The sequence below is a fragment of the Malus sylvestris genome, chromosome 12, assembly GCF_916048215.2.
Source record: "Malus sylvestris chromosome 12, drMalSylv7.2, whole genome shotgun sequence".
Lineage (NCBI taxonomy): Eukaryota > Viridiplantae > Streptophyta > Magnoliopsida > Rosales > Rosaceae > Malus > Malus sylvestris.
Genome location: NC_062271.1, coordinates 21,916,722 through 21,935,618, shown reverse-complemented (window position 1 = coordinate 21,935,618; position 18,897 = coordinate 21,916,722). Strand labels below are relative to the sequence as shown.

General features: G+C 37.9%; 2 protein-coding genes across 3 annotated transcripts; one reads left to right on the top strand and one right to left on the bottom strand.

The window, feature by feature from the left end:
• Positions 1–5,028: 5,028 nt before the first annotated feature.
• Positions 5,029–8,623, bottom strand: LOC126594191 (uracil phosphoribosyltransferase-like). Its single transcript, XM_050260411.1, has 12 exons — positions 8,449–8,623; positions 8,242–8,334; positions 7,939–8,017; positions 7,367–7,425; positions 7,182–7,259; positions 6,788–6,869; positions 6,433–6,481; positions 6,079–6,140; positions 5,815–5,882; positions 5,538–5,593; positions 5,410–5,457; positions 5,029–5,313 (listed from the first exon to the last, which is right to left on the bottom strand). Exons 1-12 carry the CDS (start codon positions 8,620–8,622, stop codon positions 5,262–5,264), a joined length of 900 nt encoding a protein of 299 aa, XP_050116368.1. The 5' UTR covers position 8,623; the 3' UTR covers positions 5,029–5,261.
• Positions 8,624–11,689: 3,066 nt separating this feature from the next.
• On the top strand, positions 11,690–17,860 carry LOC126594184 (delta-1-pyrroline-5-carboxylate synthase-like). 2 transcript variants are annotated; one of them, XM_050260402.1, is made up of 20 exons: positions 11,690–12,216; positions 12,691–12,762; positions 12,902–13,005; positions 13,110–13,212; positions 13,323–13,484; positions 14,003–14,292; positions 14,448–14,598; positions 14,752–14,916; positions 15,011–15,088; positions 15,268–15,357; positions 15,526–15,612; positions 15,735–15,821; positions 15,894–15,990; positions 16,072–16,175; positions 16,292–16,367; positions 16,640–16,790; positions 16,906–16,974; positions 17,152–17,218; positions 17,300–17,370; positions 17,488–17,860. In XM_050260402.1, exons 1-20 carry the CDS (start codon positions 12,157–12,159, stop codon positions 17,564–17,566), a joined length of 2,163 nt encoding a protein of 720 aa, XP_050116359.1. In that variant the 5' UTR covers positions 11,690–12,156; the 3' UTR covers positions 17,567–17,860. The 2 variants fall into 2 exon arrangements, with proteins under 2 accessions (XP_050116359.1, XP_050116360.1); XM_050260403.1 differs by having other exon boundaries at positions 11,691–12,216; positions 14,015–14,292.
• Positions 17,861–18,897: the final 1,037 nt, after the last annotated feature.

Genomic DNA, 18,897 nt, shown 5'->3' with positions numbered 1-18,897 from the left:
TTGCTAGTCTACCTTGCCACGAAGCACAGAGGTTGACACACAGGGACTGTCCAATTATCCAGCAGTGGTACTGTTCCTTTACCCTTGTGGGTAATAATATGGTAGCTAGACCTTCAAAATTTATGGGTCTAAACTTTGTTAGTGCTGTTTCTTTGCTATTCTTTTACCCTTCTTGGTCAGAGCGATGTAGTGGGAGCTGCAAGCTTCACGTGCTCAACTTTGGCAGAGAACTTTGGCAAAGTTTTCTGTGGTACCCATGAGCTATTGTTGCGTGTGGGAAGTGGGTGATTGAACAGTAAGATTCATGTGTTTTCTACTTCCCTAGAAGTCTTCGACAGAATGCCCATAATTTCCGCAAAGCTGAGTGTGCGTGTGACAGGTGCTGACAAGGCTGGAAAAGTAGGTGCCTCTTCGATTTCTGAGATCGGCCCTCGTGGTCTCTGGGGAGCCCAGCTTTTGAGAAAGCGAGCGCCTCTTCAATTTCTGAGACCAACCTTCGTGGTCTTTGAGCAGCCCAACTTTTGAGAAAGCAAACGCCTCTTAGATTTCTGAGATCAACCCTCGTGATCTCTAAGCAGCCCAGCTTTTGAGAAAGCAAACGCCTCTTCGATTTCTGAGCAGGCGCCTCTTCGATTTCTGAAGCTCCGTCGAGTGCAGATTTTTATAAGGGCTGGCATTAAGTTCTAAAGCACACTTGAATCTCCACCAGTAGAAGCTTCATTCTTGCACTTCTAAGATCTTGATTTGTCCGACCTCTTCTCTCTTCAACACCTTTGAAAATGTCTGGCCCCTCCGACCGTCGTTTTGACTTGAACCTTGTTGAAGAGGCAGCCCCGCCTTCTCCAGACAACATATGGCGCCCATCATTCGTCTCCCCTACTGGTCCTCTTACCGTTGGGGATTCCGTGATGAAGAATGATATGACCGCTGCGGTGGTGGCCAGGAACCTTCTCACTCCCAAAGATAACAGACTACTTTCCAAACGGTCTGATGAGTTAGCTGTTAAGGATTCGCTGGCTCTCAGTGTTCAGTGTGCAGGTTCTGTGTCTAATATGGCCCAACGCCTATTTGCTCGAACCCGCCAAGTTGAATCATTGGCGGCTGAAGTGATGAGTCTCAAACAGGAGATTAGAGGGCTCAAGCATGAGAATAAACAGTTGCACCGGCTCGCACATGACTATGCTACAAACATGAAGAGGAAGCTTGACCAGATGAAGGAAACTGATGGTCAGGTTTTACTTGATCATCAGAGATTTGTAGGTTTGTTCCAAAGGCATTTATTGCCTTCGTCTTCTGGGGCTGTACCGCGTAATGAAGCTCCAAATGATCAACCTCTGATGCCTCCTCCTTCTAGGGTTCTGTCCAGTACTGAGGCTCCAAATGATCCCCCTCCGGTGCCTTCTCTTTCTGGGGCTCTACCGACTGCTGAGACTTCTCCTAAGCAACCTTTGTGAAGGCTCCCTCTTGTGTGTTTATTTTGACTCATGTATATGTACATATTTGTAGCTTATCGGGGATATCAATAAATAAGCTTTCCTTCATTTCAACGTATTGTGTTAAATACACCAAAGCCTTCTTCGCTAAGTTCTTTGAATTTTCTTTTGTTGAAGCTTGTATGTTGAAGCTTTCTGAGTGGAGCATGTAGGTTGGGGTAGTGTTCCCTTAATTTTCCGAGTGAGGAAAACTTCTCGGTTGGAGACTTGGAAAATCCAAGTCACTGAGTGGGATCGGCTATATGAATCTTAGAACGCCATTGTGCTCGATCCTGTGTCATGTCCTTCGTTAGATCCAAGTACTCTAAGTCTTTTCTTAGAGTCTCTTCCAAAGTTTTCCTAGGTCTTCCTCTACCCCTTCGGCCCTGAACCTCTGTCCCATCGTCGCATCTTCTAATCGGAGCGTCAGTAGGCCTTCTTTGCACATGTCCAAACCACCGTAACCGATTTTCTCTCATCTTTCCTTCAATTTCGGCTACTCCTACTTTACCCCGGATATCCTCATTCCTAATCTTATCCTTTCTTGTGTGCCCACACATCCAACGAAGCATCCTCATCTCCGCTACACCCATTTTGTGTACGTGTTGATGTTTCACCGCCCAACATTCTGTGCCATACAGCATCGCCGGCCTTATTGCCGTCCTATAAAATTTTCCCTTGAGCTTCAGTGGCATACGGCGGTCACATAACACGCCGGATGCACTCTTCCACTTCATCCATCCAGCTTGTATTCTATGGTTGAGATCTCCATCTAATTCTCCGTTCTTTTGCAAGATAGATCCTAGGTAACGAAAACGGTCGCTCTTTGGTATTTCTTGATCTCCGATCCTCACCCCTAACTCGTTTTGGCCTCCATTTGCACTGAACTTGCACTCCATATATTCTGTCTTTGATCGGCTTAGTCGAAGACCTTTAGATTCCAACACTTCTCTCCAAAGGTTAAGCTTTGCATTTACCCCTTCCTGAGTTTCATCTATCAACACTATATCGTCTGCGAAAAGCATACACCAAGGAATATCATCTTGAATATGTCTTGTTAACTCATCCATTACCAACGCAAAAAGGTAAGGACTTAAGGATGAGCCTTGATGTAATCCTACAGTTATGGGAAAGCTTTCGGTTTGTCCTTCATGAGTTCTTACGGCAGTCTTTGCTCCTTCATACATATCCTTTATAGCTTGGATATATGCTACTCGTACTCCTTTCTTCTCTAAAATCCTCCAAAGAATGTCTCTTGGGACCCTATCATACGCTTTTTCCAAATCTATAAAGACCATGTGTAAATCCTTTTTCCCATCTCTATATCTTTCCATCAATCTTCGTAAGAGATAGATTGCCTCCATGGTTGAGCGCCCTGGCATGAACCCGAATTGGTTGTCCGAAACCCGTGTCTCTTGCCTCAATCTATGCTCAATGACTCTCTCCCAGAGCTTCATTGTATGACTCATTAGCTTAATACCCCTATAGTTCATGCAATTTTGTACGTCGCCCTTATTCTTGTAGATAGGCACCAAAGTGCTCGTTCGCCACTCATTTGGCATCTTCTTCGTTTTCAAAATCCTATTGAAAAGGTCAGTGAGCCATGTTATACCTGTCTCTCCCAAAAGTTTCCACACTTCGATTGGTATATCGTCTGGGCCTATTGCTTTTTTATGCTTCATCTTCTTCAAAGCTACAACCACTTCTTCCTTCCGGATTCGACGATAAAAAGAGTAGTTTCTACACTCTTCTGAGTTACTCAACTCCCCTAAAGAAGCACTCATTTCATGTCCTTCATTGAAAAGATTATGAAAATAACCTCTCCATCTGTCTTTAACCGCGTTCTCTGTAGCAAGAACCTTTCCATCCTCATCCTTGATGCACCTCACTTGGTTTAGGTCCCTTGTCTTCTTTTCCCTTGCTCTAGATAGTTTATAGATATCCAACTCTCCTTCTTTGGTATCTAGTCGTTTATACATATCGTCGTAAGCCGCTAACTTAGCTTCTCTGACAGCTTTCTTCGCCTCTTGCTTCGCTTTTCTATACCTTTCACCATTTTCATCGGTCCTCTCCTTGTATAAGGCTTTACAACATTCCTTCTTAGCCTTCACCTTTGTTTGTACCTCCTCATTCCACCACCAAGATTCCTTTTGGTGTGGGGCAAAGCCCTTGGACTCTCCTAATACCTCTTTTGCTACTTTTCGGATACAACTAGCCATGGAATCCCACATTTGGCTAGCTTCCCCCTCTCTATCCCACACACATTGGGTGATTACCTTCTCTTTGAAAATGACTTGTTTTTCTTCTTTTAGATTCCACCATCTAGTCCTTGGGCACTTCCAAGTCTTGTTCTTTTGTCTTACTCTTTTGATATGTACATCCATCACCAACAAGCGATGTTGATTAGCCACGCTCTCTCCTGGTATAACTTTGCAATCCTTACAAGTTATACGATCCCCTTTCCTCATTAGAAGAAAATCTATTTGTGTTTTTGACGACCCACTCTTGTAGGTGATCACATGTTCTTCTCTCTTCTTAAAGAAGGTGTTGGCTAAGAAGAGATCATATGCCATTGCAAAATCCAAGATAGCTTCCCCATCCTCGTTTCTCTCCCCAAAACCATGGCCACCATGAAAACCTCCATAGTTGCCTGTCTCCCTGCCCACGTGTCCATTTAAATCTCCTCCTATAAATAACTTCTCCGTCTGAGCAATTCCTTGCACCAAGTCTCCAAGATCTTCCCAAAATTTCTCCTTCGAACTCGTATCCAACCCTACTTGAGGTGCGTACGCACTAATCACATTGATAAGTTCTTGTCCTATTACAATCTTGATTGCCATGATTCTATCTCCTACCCTCTTGACATCTACAACATCTTGTACCAAGGTCTTGTCCACGATGATGCCAACACCGTTTCTCGTTCTATTTGTGCCCGAATACCAAAGTTTAAACCCTGAGTTTTCTAGATCCTTTGCCTTACTACCAACCCACTTAGTTTCTTGTAGGCACATAATATTTATCCTTCTCCTCACCATAACTTCCACTACTTCCATAGATTTTCCCGTTAAGGTTCCTATATTCCACGTTCCTAAACGCATTTTGCTCTCTTGAACTCTACCCTTCTGTCCTAGCTTCTTCACCCTCCCCCGTCTAATAGGATCAAAGTACTTCTTTTGTGTGTCCCGGGTAAAGTTGATAGGAGCATATGCTCCCAAACAACTTTGAGTGGAGTCGTTCGAAAAGAAGTTTCTATGGCCCCCTTGCTCATTTAATACTGCATCCGGGTGCCGATGGAGATACAGCGACCCTTGCTCACTTATCACTGTGCTCGGGCCACACAGCGCGGCACTTACGGGTGACGCCCTAGCTTTAGCGTGATTTTGTTCTGGATTCATTTTCATAAGGATTCGACGTGATCATGGAGAAAAAAAAACTCATCAAACAACTAAAAGGATAAATTCAAAAATGAATAATTAACACAATAATGACACGTAATTTGAATTAACAGAAAATGTTGAAGCGGCTATTGATAAAAGCACTTTAACCAGTCTAAAAATACGGAAAAATCGTACCAGATTTTAATTTTCTATAAAAATAATAGCGTAAATTGTTTTATACAAAATCAATTCTGGTCACATTTTCTCAATACCAAATCTTGCAAATGAATCAACCGTATAAACCGTTGATGAAAAACAAATCTCAAAAACCATTCCTATCAATAAGCTCAACATTCCAAAATTGCACGAGTACAAAACTGAAAACAGATCCCCGCACACTTGAGTATTGACTTTATGTACCGAAGCTGCGGTCTCCAGCATCACCCAGTCCAGGGATTATAAACCTGAAATCAGCACGAGTGTAGGCAAAATATGTTAAACCAGTTTGCAACATTCATCACTTTAGCAGCATTACATCAATGGGAGCGCGACGTACTTACCCTTTCTCATTTACGGTAGGATCAATAATTCCAGTATATACATGAAGCCTGTAAAAATAAACGAAAGCAGAGTTAAGGAATGCTAAGTTTCGTTCCAAACTGTAATTATTGATTGATATTATTATTACCCTGGAAACTTCTCGCTCAGCTTTTGAAGTGCTGGAGGCGCAGCTACAGCAGATATCTATGACATGACAGATTATCTTAGGCTTAGAGATGTATGAAACAATGAAATCAAATGAAATTAACCAGCTTATCTCACTGGAGGCGAGAACAGTTCATCAAATGGAATAAGCAACCGTAAATAAGCTGGTTTGACAAATATGTTAACATATTAAGATACCTATATTATATGTAAATTTAGGGACAAAGTTTCAAACATAAAAGTGCATCTATGGTATTTACCACTTTGATCTGCTTGTTGTCAAGCCCGCATTCCTTTAAAAGATCCAAAGCCGCTACTATTGTGCCTCCTGAAATTGAAGAAAAAGAAAGAAATTAAGCAATACTATAGAACTGGGGCTAAAAGCTTATTCATTGATAAAATTTACTAGTTGTGCTCATGATGGAAAGAAAAAAATACAGCACATGGACACTTGAAGAGGTTTCACTAATCCTAAATACTCAAAAATGAAAATTCAGATAGTATCACAAGTATACTAATAATACCTGTTGCTAGCATAGGGTCAACCAAAAATACTCGAGAGCCTTCCGGAAAATTGTCAGGTAACCTACGAAGAAGATCACATGAAGGGTCACTCCCAAAACTATCATATAGATAGGGTATTCATAAATGTAACCGCCTTATGTTGAACTTTCCAGCCCTAAGATTAGGTATGGACTACGAAATTCACAATGAGTTGGGTGCATCTCATTTGTTCGTACTCTATCGAAGTGCTTGAAAATCTACTATTAAGTTGCTGCAACTAATAACATAGAGGTTTGGAAATTAACTCCCAATAGCACTGAAAGCAAGTGGTAAGAACATGAACAGGAAAACAAGTTTAGGCAAGGAACGCTTACTTGTTCAGATATACAGTTGGTAGAAGTGTCTCCTCATCTCTGCTAAACCCTAGATTCGTAAAACAATAAATATACATAGATGAGTTCAAAACATGCTCAGTTTGACAAAATTTATCAAACAGATTATACAAGATAAGTTTCATGAACTTCAAAAAAATTAATTAAACAAAAAGCACACAAAATTGAGTGTTTACAACAGAGCACCAAATGATAACAAAAATTTCACTTGTACTTTATGACCAGAAGATATTGCAGTCATTCATGGCTATAAACTTATAATGACAAGATTTCAATACACGCCAAACATTTTTGTTTACTTCAACTGTATAGTGAACAATGCGTGAACCTTTCTTACCAAGATGGTACGTCTTTGTGGCTGGTAAGATTGACGATGCATGTTCTACAAGAGCCAGACCAGCTCTCAAAATTGGAACAACCTGCAAAACTAAAAGAAAAACATCAAATAAAATAATACTCGCCTGCACTGATCTGCTTAGTGAGAGTACCATGATAAGGTTCACCACAGAAACAATCTAAACATTAATAGAAAACCATAATCAACTACCAAAATATGAAAATTCAAAGAGGACATTAATTATTGCCAATTTGATACATCCTGAACAAGTGAACCGGATGTTCAACCACCAAATGAAAATAGAGAAATTCTATATAATATGCTATCACAATTCAGCTATACAGGGAACAAAATCTTTACATGAAAAATGCACAAAATTAATACTAAAACAAACCGAAATAGGCTCCCTTGGATCTACAAATTCAACTGATGCGACACCCATTGGTGACTGAATCTCTCCTGTTACCGTAGGCTGAAATTTAAAGAAACAAAGCAAAATTGCTTCATATAATGAAAACAGAATGTAATCCTCAAAATCATTGCGGATGTGGATGTGAGTGTAAATTATGAAAAACTAACCAGCCAATCTCTTGAAGCTTCATACAGAAGAAGCCTCCCCAACTCAGCCATGGCATTTCCTAAAGCATACGATGTCAATGCCTCGTAAGCAAATAAAAAACAAACACTTACACTATGTGTGGATAAGGGAAATGAATTAGGAATTTTGACAAAAGTTGAAATTTATAAATTGACATGCACCAATTCCTTGTTTGGATTCATAAACATAGAAATTTAGAATTTCCGCCTAGAAAGAAAAAACTTGGAATTTGAAACCTCCATTTCCCAAGTTTAAATTCCATATAAATAGGTGTCATTTCTAAATTTCTATGAGTCAAGGTTTAAAAATAAAATATTCTACTATTCAAATTCATAAATTCTAGAAAATAAAATGCCATCATTTCTATTTCCGTCATTTTGAATTCCTTAGTAATCTTAAATTTCAAGCTCGATAATCCAAACAGAGTGTTAGATAACAAAGAGTTTAACAATCAAGCTATAGATAGTTTGACATTGAATTTATCATCTGGGACTCTTCAAATCCACTCAAATATTCACATTACGTAGAACAGAAAAACTAATTTGAAACATACGAAAAATCGGACAAGGGGTTTGCTCATTTCTCAAAACCGAAACCCAATGCTTGATCAACGGGTGCGGTGGCACGAAAACCTGGAAAAAAAACCAATCAAGCCTTATTCAGCATAATATTCAGTTATTCACACACCAAATCGCAAATTCAGACAGCATTATCCATTCCCAGTTCTTAAAACTCACCCAAAATTTGGCAGCAAATTTCAAACATACAAAACGACATTAAAAATCAAAATTCATGGAATTTTAATAAATCTGGAACCAAACAGAGCATAAGGGTGAATAGTGAACAGTGAACTAACAAGCATTCTGTTCCCGGAAGCCAATTTCTCCTCCGTGGCCATTTGAGACTTCACCGCAACGGAGCTGCGCCGCCGCGTACCGGAATACGAGATCTGCCGGTTCAAAAAAACCCGGTTGAATGCTTAAAATACCGAGAGAGACAAAAAATAAATGGCGGATTTACTGCGATTTTTGTTAGCTAAAAAGGAAAAAGCAACGACCTTTACCTTTTTGGGATTCGAAGAAGAAGAAGAGGCGGGAGCGAGATTAAGTAGGAGAGAGGAGCTAGGGTTTTGGAGGCGACAAGTGGAACCGAAACGCGGCGTTTCGGAGGAGGGACACCGGAGAGAGAAATTAATACGGCACGCCATTAGGATTGGATAGATTGGTGCAGAAGACATGGAGGGACTCTTTTAACTCGAAACAGAAAAGGAAAGATGATGATTTGGCTCCACGAAACGCGTGCCGTTTGGCCCACGGGCCTCGGGTGGAGATTTATCCGTCGGCCCAATTGTGGTCCGTGGGCTTTTCGGTTTGGGTTTGGTTTTGGAGATAATAACGGCATGCGTTTTATATCTTATTCTAGGGTTCCGTGCATTGTCCCGCATGAAAAAACAAGCAAAGATTAGGACGTTCTTGTCGTTTTTAGTATTAGTAGTACAGTTTGGGTCACTTCTGGTTAAAGTCAATGTCGTTCTCCTATGTACTCTTTTCAGCAAATACTTTAGAGAACTTTAACAAATAGCTCATGTTACTGTTTATTTTAACGAAAAATCATATTTTTACTTTAAAAAATCAATCCCGGTACTATTCACTTACAACACATTTTTTTCATTTTCGTTAAAACTCAAAGTTTTCAAGTATTTTTCATTAGTTTTCCTTATACTTGAGAATTTTAACGAAAAACTCACGATATTATTCACTTTAACAAAAAATCACATTTTTACTCTAAAAAGTCAATCCTAGTACTATTCACTTACAACACATGTTTGTTATTTTCATTAAAAGGATTTGAAAGAAAAATGGATTGACTTATTTGTCACCCACTATATCTCCCTTTTATGGATCAAATATCAAATGAAAAATATGATACTTAATATAAGAGTTTAGGTTGGTTTGAAAATACTTTTTGATGACTAAAAGTGATTTCAAAGAATATTTTTGAGTCCTAAAAGCACTTAAATAAAGCATTCCAAGTGTTTTTTTTTCAATATTAAGTTGCAATAAACTAATTATTGATTTTCAAAATATTTTTTCTAAAATAAGTACTTTTAGATATTCAAAATCACTTTTCGGATCAGCCCTTTATTAAATAAAAAGGGGACGCGGTAACAAGTGTGAGGTCAATGATGGTAGGGGTGACTTGGTAACAATTGAACTTAACAAAAAGGAAGGAGGACATCTCCGGATCCTCAAATCATGTCCGTTCATTGTATATCGTACGATCATTTTTTGTCAAGTATTATTTATATTTAATTTTAAATAAAACTATTTAAAATGATTTCTGACCGCACGATGTACGATGAACGGACACGATTTGAGAATCTCTAAAATCTTCACAAAGAGATCCGGAGAGAACGCTCATTCAACCAAAAGAGATGTACATATACAGTGCATTAGATGACGTGGTAACAATTAAAAAACAAGTATTCAAGTTTAATTTGGTTTTGAACACTTGTACTTGATAACACATGCGGTACGTGGGTCGGCCCTGTAGGAGGGTCGCATCGATGACGGATCGTGGAGGATTGGGACTAGCTGTTGAGAAATCGGGTTCATCTTTTTTTTGTTTGCTACTTGAGCTTTTTACTTTTTTGAATTTTGATACACAAAAATAATCGAATAATCCCAAATCCATTGCAATCTAGTGGGTTGAGACCAAGATCTACTTTTAACCAAAAAATGCAAAAGGTTGATGTGGGTACAAGATCCAGCAATTCCCTTCATCCATCTTTTAAAAAAAAAAAAAAAGATTTAATATTTGTGTTTAGAAAATACCTCATTTGAAGTTTATGATAAGTTGATTTGAAGTTAGAATTCACTACTTAAGATTTATGTTAAACGTAATGTGGAGTGGGAATGCGCTGAATCAGGTAGAATCAAGGTACTCAATCTTGACTTAAATGATATTCTTCGTGTTCAAACTTGAAAAAGTTACGTAATTGCAAGCCCAAACTCGGCTTGAATAATTTCTTTTCAAGCACGAGCTTGTTTTTTAATTAAACATGATCTTTTGATTGGCTTTGCTCACCTCATTCTTTTTTATTTTTTTTTAACAAACAATATTATCTTACACTAAAGGGGTGTGAGTGAGTTTAATCTCATAATAGGTTAGCAATAATGTGGTTCAAATTCGTTTTTAACAATAATCGAACCTATGACCTCTCATTTACAAATGAAGAGGAACACTAACAGACCGTAGTACATACTAAGTGGCTACGCAACTCATTCTTTGAACAAGCACAAAATTAGGTTTAGTTCGACTTAAATTTCATCAAAACCTAATAAAATAAACATAATAACAAAGTGTTGATTATATTTTTATAAATGATAGTGTTAGTGGGTTAAATTGTTAGTTGTTAGGGGAAGAAAGATTGGTGGGAATCAAACATTGTATGTTGAAGTGAAAGACTTATCCACCAAAACAATTCATCACTAATAATAGTCATGTAAATTTAGATCATAGCAATAAATTTAATTGATTGAAATAATCATCATATTTTATACTTAGAGGTAACCAAGTTGACTACATCAATATAATAGACTTGATTTGTTGAAAAAATATCATGTTGTATGTTAGAATATTTGCTCGAATTAACAATAAATACGATATTTAGCTGTGTACTGTTAATATTCTTTGTACACAATTTAACCATTAAAAATAGACACTCGATAATTATTCCCGTCTCTTATTTCCATATTAGTTTAAAGTTATTTGTTCGAATTAATAACTTTATATTCACAATAAACATTTTGCACAAATGTTGAGAATGAATTATCTCATAGTGTATATGCCATTTATGCTAAACATATCATTTATAAAGTCCTAATTCACTAACAGACCTAATAAGTCGAGCATAAATTTTTCGATGTGGTTGTAGCATCGTCACGTAAATTTATCAATTCACGCATAAATCATATAGTTTAGAAAAACTATTGGCCATAATTGTTACAATGTTGCATAGATATCACTTTGTCGTAATATATAACTCAAGTATGTTATTATGTTTTAATTTAGATATATCTAAATTAAGACTTGACCATTTGTGACATGATTGCATTTGTTTTCGCTCTCAAAAAATATGTGGCGAATTGTTAATGTCTTTGTTTCAAGTTTAAACAAAATGTCTCAATCATATAAACCAAACAGAGTTGACGTGCGATCTTTCTTTTGCTTTCGATCACGTAAACAACGTCCCGACGCTCTTTTGGTCTTTTACTTTGCCTTTCCTCTTCTTCACGTGACTCTTTTCACACAGAGCGCAAAAGAGGTTCGTACCCAGGCAACCACTGGACGTGGCGTCTCGTCCTCGTTTTTTGGCCGAGACTTCACTCCCCAGCCGATATTTTACAATTTTTGTTCCCTTTTGATACTCTCTCAAGAACTTTATTTTATTTTAATTTTGTTTTTTTTCGACGCTGTCGATTTTTCACAGAGTTTGTGTTATTTTTAAACTAATTTAAAAGGGGTCAGTAGTTGTTTTGTTTCAGGTTTGTTTTTATTCTCTCCTTGGTCTCTGGGCTTCTCGGTTTTTCTCTCTCCTATCTCCCTCTCCCTCTCTGCTTCTTTGATAAGCTGCTGTTAGCTTTCCATTGGCCAACACCAAAAGGCCAAGAAAAACCAGAAGAATATAAAGGAAAGGAAAACCTGGGTTTTGTTTTCTGTGCATACTGGTGAGATCCCAGTCGAGTAAAACTCCGTCGAGCAAGCAAACATGGACTCTGTGGATCCTACGAGAGCTTTTATCAAGAATGTCAAGCGTATCGTTGTTAAGGTACCCTCCCGTTTCATCATTATGTATGTGTGTGTGTCTATATATATATATACACACACATATACATAATGATTCTGAGTTGCGAAAACAAATATATATATCACGCTCTGTTACATATTTGGGCCTTTTTTGTTTGTTTTGGTGATGATCATATGAGGTTTTTGTTTGAGCCAATTTGCAGACGGCTTTTCTGTTTTTTTTTTTTTTTTTTTTTTTTTTTTTTGGTTTTTTGTTTTTATAAATATATTAGTTAATATGACTACTATATCAATTAATATGACTAACATGTTAAATCCCAATATGTTCAATGACATGTAAGTTGAAGAGGAAAAGTTTAGAGAAAAATAAAAAGAGAACTTGGGTTGTATAGGATTTTCGCTTTCGGTTGATCTGAATCTTGATTTTTGGAAATTGTCGATGATGCTTTTATGATTTTTAATGCCAATTTGCTCACTTGTTTGTTCGGATTTGAAGGTCGGAACAGCTGTGGTCACTCGCGGTGATGGAAGATTAGCATTGGGCAGACTAGGTGCTCTCTGTGAGCAGGTATGCAACTGGTTCCAGAACTAGGAGGAAGATCTCCAATTTTGTTGATTTATATGCACTGTTTCATATTTTAGACTGACTAAAAAAAATGGTATCTGAGATTGATGAGTGATGACATACTTGAACGGGATATTTGCAGCTTAAAGATATAAATTCCCAGGGGTATGAAGTTATTTTGGTGACTTCAGGAGCTGTTGGTCTTGGCCGGCAGAGGCTAAGATACCGGAGATTGGCAAATAGCAGGTTTATATGCAAGGACGTGTAAATTTCTCAGTTGTGTGTCGAATTTTTGGCATTGAATTCGCCAAACAAAAGTGCCTGAAACAAGTTAATGCCTTGTTTTGCAGCTTTGCTGATCTCCAAAATCCACAAAATGATTTTGATGGGAAGGCTTGTGCAGCTGTTGGACAGAGTAGTCTCATGGCTCTTTATGATACCATGTTCAGCCAGGCAAGACTATTATCTTCTTGCAGTTTCATTTAGGATTACAATTTTTTAATATGTAGTTTCAGACTTGCCCCTCGTCACTTTTAACAATTTTGGCTTTCTTTAAATTGCAGCTTGATGTGACTTCTTCGCAACTTCTTGTGACGGATAGCGTTTTTAGGGATGAAGCTTTCAGAAAGCAACTTTCTGAAACTGTGAAGTCGCTTTTAAAACTGAGGGTCATTCCAATCTTCAATGAAAATGATGCTGTTAGTACTAGGAAAGCTCCATACGAGGTATGCAAATCCCCTTGTTCCTATACTTTTTGTTTGAATTTGTTTTCATAGGGCTTTTGATTGCCGTATGGGTTTATACTGCCTATGTTCTTGGTTGTGTGTTGTGCAACATTCATGCTTTTGTCCCTCTCCCACTCTTTTTCCCTTGAAAACAAATCTCATGAACCGCTTAGGCCCGTTTGGTAAGATTTTTGTTTCTGATTTTCGGTTTTTGTTTTTAATTAAAAACGGAGAAGGGAAATTGTGAGATTAAGTGAGAATGATTCATAAAATAAAAACTACAAACTAGATACTACGAATAATTTCGAGCAGTTTTATTTTTTAAGGTTTCATACATTTCCGTTCATTTCTTCCTCACCTCTTCAATCTCTCATCTCCCTCCCGACTTTACGATGTGCATTTTCCTTCCATCTCTTTATCTTTAACAAAACAAATGAAAATTAGAAATGCAAATGTTACCAGACGGGCGCTTGCTTTTCCTTCTGTCAAAATATACATCTGTTGCTTCTGAATGGAAGTTATGTTTGCAGGATTCTTCTGGCATATTTTGGGACAATGACAGTTTGGCCGGTCTATTGGCTCTGGAACTAAAAGCTGACCTTCTAGTTTTGTTAAGCGATGTAGAGGGCCTCTATAGCGGTCCTCCTACGGACCCAAAATCAAAGTTAATCCATACTTACGTGAAAGAGAAACATCAGGGAGAAATAACATTTGGCGACAAGTCAAGGGTGGGCAGAGGTGGTATGACTGCTAAAGTCAATGCTGCTGTGTGTGCAGCTTATGGTGGAGTCCCTGTTGTTATCACTAGGTAAATTCTATCATCTGCTTGTTTTGATATACAATAACCAGTTTGTATTTTTTTTGCCTGTGGGAATCGAAACATTATGTGGCGTATTCATTGGAATTTTCCGGCGTACTGCAATAGTTTGTTGGTGCTAAACTAGTTTTGTATTTTATTTATAGTGGCTATGACACAGACAACATAAAGAAAGTGCTTCGTGGAGACCGAATAGGCACTGTATTTCATCAAGATGCACATTTGTGGACTGTAGTTAAGGAAGAAGGTGCGCGTGACATGGCCGTTGCAGCGCAGGAAGCATCTAGACAGTTCCGAGTAATTGTCTTCATAAAATTGTTTTTTTTTTTTCCTTTTCAATGAAGCTTGAGGTTCCTAATATAGAGATTGAAGTATTCCTCAAGAAGTTGGATATAGAGTAAGTGGTTAAGTTGGGAGATTCACATCTGATTTGAATTATTTTCCTTGCAGGCTCTAGGATCTCAAGAGAGGAGGAAAATTTTGCTCGACGTAGCTGATGCCTTGGAGGCAAATGAAGGTGAAATTATAGCTGCGAATGAAGCTGATGTTGCTACTGCTCAGGAGGTTGGATATGAGAAGGCCCTAATATCGCGTTTAGCCCTAAAGCCTGGGAAGGTATGCAGTTTAGTACTTGTGTAGTGGAAATTAAAACCTGCATCACTCTGGTTGGATGAAATCTTCTTATTTTGTATTTAATATGTCTCTACAGATTTCTGCTCTTGCAAAGTCTATACGTAAACTGGCTGACATGGAAGAGCCCATTGGCCGTGTTCTAAAGAAGACCGAGGTCAGGACACTTTTCTTGTTCTTCTGATTCAGTATTAATGAACACATATGGTACAGGTTTAGAGTTTTACTGATTTAATTTACACAGAGCTAATTGTTAATCTTAGCCCCTTTGATAAACTGTTTTCCCTCTGCACTGGAACTCACTTTTGACAATTTTACAACTGCTCTTACATGCAGCTTGCAGAAGGGCTTGTCTTGGAGAAACTGTCATGTCCTTTGGGTGTTCTCTTAGTTGTGTTTGAGTCTCGACCGGATGCCCTTGTTCAGGTATACAAAATATCCACTCCATTTATACTCCTGACTCCTTAAGCATCTAAGCATGCAGAAATTTGCAGTTTTAGTCTTGTTTTGGTTATTGACGTTTTCTTGATTTTGTTCACATGGTAGTTTCTTGATCAGTTTACCAACACTTTTATCTTCCAAATGGTTCAACAGATAGCTGCGTTAGCAATTCAAAGTCGGAATGGTCTTCTGCTTAAAGGTGGGAAAGAAGCCAAGCGATCAAATGCAATCTTGCACAAGGTTTGAGACTCTAGATTCTGGCTTTTTGCTATTATTTACAAAGTAAAAATTCAGGAGCATGGTTTTCTCTGCATTGACACGTTTCTAATTTGCTTTGGCTTGATTACTTCCTTCCTTTGCAGGTCATCACCTCAGCAATCCCAGAACCTGTTGGTGGCAAACTTATCGGACTTGTGAATACAAGAGACGAGATTCCTGACCTACTCAAAGTGTGTATAGAAACTTAAAACTGTTTATGGTTTTTCAGAACGATGAATTCTAAAAAAATTGTTTTGCTGCAGCTCCATGATGTGATTGATCTTGTCATCCCTAGAGGCAGCAATAAGCTTGTTTCTAAAATTAAGGAGTCAACTAAGATACCTGTTCTTGGTCATGCCGGTAAGAGAAATAGTACTGGCAATGTAATACCGTACTGCTGCAAACTAGAATTACTATTAAACTGCTGATTTTGATGCACAGATGGGATTTGTCACGTTTATGTTGACAAGTCCGCTAATCTGGATATGGCGAAGCGAATTGTTCTGGATGCAAAAGTAGACTACCCTGCTGCCTGCAATGCGATGGTAATTTCACTTTTTGCTATCCATGACTGATCGTTTATGCACGTCCATTTATTTAGCTGTATCTGACTTTGGAATTTGCCGTAGTGCATGCCTTAACATGTTGCACTCTTTCTCAGGAAACACTTCTTGTACACAAGGATCTGTTGAGCGATGGCGGGTTTAAGCAGATAATTTCAGAACTCAAAGATTCAGGTGCGATACTGTGTGCTTTTCTATCAACAAACTGCTGGAAAGTTTATAAAATATATCTGTATAGTAACCTCTTTTCTAATTGAAATCGAGAAAAATATTTTGATACCTAACAATGTGATAAACTTATTCATAAAGCCGCGACTAAACTTTTGTTTGTTCCTATCCTAGGACTTCGGAACTATGGTTCTGTTCCCATGGATACAATCTATTTACATTTTTCATTTCCACACACTGGTAACGACTATCAGTTAACGAAATCAAGTCGGTTGCAGGTGTTAGCTTATATGGTGGACCTAGGGCAGCAACTGCGTTACACCTTCCTGAGACAGACTCATTCCATTACGAGTACAGTTCATTGGCTTGCTCAGTTGAAATCGTTGATGATGTGAACGCTGCAATTGACCACATTCATGAACATGGAAGGTATACATTCACATATTTCATATCTTCTTTTTCCACATTTCATTGCTGTACTAGTTATTTTCCGGCGATTTCTCTAACTTTATTGCCTCTCCTCTCCACATCCCCTGTTTTGCAGTGCTCATACTGATTGCATCGTCACTGAAGATGGTCAAGTTGCTGAAGTTTTCCTAACTCAAGTCGACAGGTAGGCATGTTTCATGCGTTCAAAGCGTCTTACAGAACATGACAAACTATGAACGATATTTTCTTTGTGAAAATTATGAACGATATTTTCTAGTAATGTGGCCACATATGTTAATAGTTTTACACAAAAATTTCCGAATGTCACACATCTTGATGGCTGTACTGTTTGCATCAACAGCGCTGCAGTCTTTCATAACGTGAGTACAAGGTTTTGTGATGGAGCGCGCTTTGGACTCGGTGCAGAAGTAAGTGCTCTCAAAATAGTTCCGTCTTTGAGTTACATTTTCTTCTTCCACTCATTTGTCACTGATCTGGTGGATGAACAGGTCGGGATAAGTACGAGCAGGATTCATGCTCGAGGTCCTGTAGGAGTTGAAGGATTGTTAACAACAAGATGGTATATCAATCCTGCATTACCTTTATTTCTAAGTTCTCTTTCTATTTCCTTGGAATTTTGAGCATACTGATTGTTTCTTGTTGCGCGATCATCCTTCGTTTGCGTAACAAAATGCAGGATTCTGAGAGGGAACGGGCAGATTGTAGACGCGGATAGAGGAGTCGAGTACACCCACAAGGACCTGCTTAGTTTCTAAACATCTCAATTAAAAGCATTTGTAGCAGACAACTTACAGATTTAACACCTATGGTCATCTGTTAGCCTTAGTTTTTACGCTGGTCATCTGTTAGCCTTAGTTTTTACATATATCTTATCAAATGACAGCGTTGGAGTTCGATTGCTCCGCAGAAATGTTCTTACGTATTTGTATTGTCGTATAAAATTGACCGTTATCCCCTTGCCAGATTTTTTATTACCTGGATTAGTTAAGGGGGGCTTCATGTAATCATCCTCTTAATCATGAATAAATTAGAGTCTTATGTTAATCCTTGAGTTCTTATTATTTTCGTTCTTTGATCAATACGTGCAGTGAGAAACTTTGAACTTTCCAAGTGCTGAGTGCACTAACTTAAAAACCTCTCTAATTTCAAAATAAAGTAGATGACGCTTTACTGTAGTAGCGCAAAACTTAAAATCATCTCTAACTATTGGGTTAAAACCTAAAATTAATGTTTTAGACCCCTCCCAACCCCCAATCGTTCTCCATTAGTTCGGCCTAAAAAAGTATTTGGTTTAAAACCTATTCTTGGAGTAGATTCTGCCCAAAGTCAGGTTAGGACTAAGTTGTGGTTCACCTTATGCGAGTGGATGCGCAAGAAATTTCCTTATGCATGCCTTTACACACGGCAAAGATGCAACGGGTGGGCCCCCTCGCTGACAGCTTTGTCGGCCACCCAATTTGGAAACATTTTTGCTCATCACCATTTAGTGTGGTGTATGCTCACCATCCTATTAATTACCGTTAAAAAAGTGGATAAGCACAAATCTCAAAATTCAAACTCATCTAATGGTGATAAATAGGGTGGTGAGCATACATCACACTAAATGGTGGTGAGCAAAAATGCACTCCACCCAATCTTCCTGCAATAGCTCTTTATTGATCCGATGGTGCTAGTGATTGGACTGTTGGTTGATCCAACGGTCAAGATTCAAACTTTTATTTTAATTTCAATTTTATAAATGTTTTACATCAATGACTAAGATTGAATATGACAAATTTAACGGTGAATAAAAAAGATCTAATGACTCAAAATTAAATCCAACAGCTAAAAGAATTTTCAAAAATTATTTAAATAAAAATACTTTTAGGTTTAGTGATTTTTTATTATTTATCTGAATCTGAATTTTTTTATTTTAAAATATTCCTAAAAATAAATTAAGATAATTTCCATAATTTTTTTAGGAGTAATTTACATAAATTTTATTTTTAAAAAAGTTACCAAAAAAAAAAAGCTTAAATTTATTCTTTAAATAATCTTAGTCTAAAATTTTAAGTCAAAACCATTGTAGGAGGAAAACTGTTTTTGA

Coding starts and splice junctions, on each gene's coding strand:
- LOC126594184 (XM_050260402.1), top strand. CDS start 12,157: ATGGACTCTGTGGATCCTACGAGAGCTTTTATCAAGAATGTCAAGCGT. Junction 16,791..16,905: donor CACATTCATGAACATGGAAG/GTATACATTCAC, acceptor CCTGTTTTGCAG/TGCTCATACTGATTGCATCG. Junction 17,371..17,487: donor GGATTGTTAACAACAAGATG/GTATATCAATCC, acceptor AACAAAATGCAG/GATTCTGAGAGGGAACGGGC.
- LOC126594191 (XM_050260411.1), bottom strand. CDS start 8,622: ATGTCTTCTGCACCAATCTATCCAATCCTAATGGCGTGCCGTATTAAT. Junction 6,141..6,432: donor CCAACTGTATATCTGAACAA/GTAAGCGTTCCT, acceptor TCTTCTTCGTAG/GTTACCTGACAATTTTCCGG. Junction 5,594..5,814: donor ACAACAAGCAGATCAAAGTG/GTAAATACCATA, acceptor GTCATGTCATAG/ATATCTGCTGTAGCTGCGCC.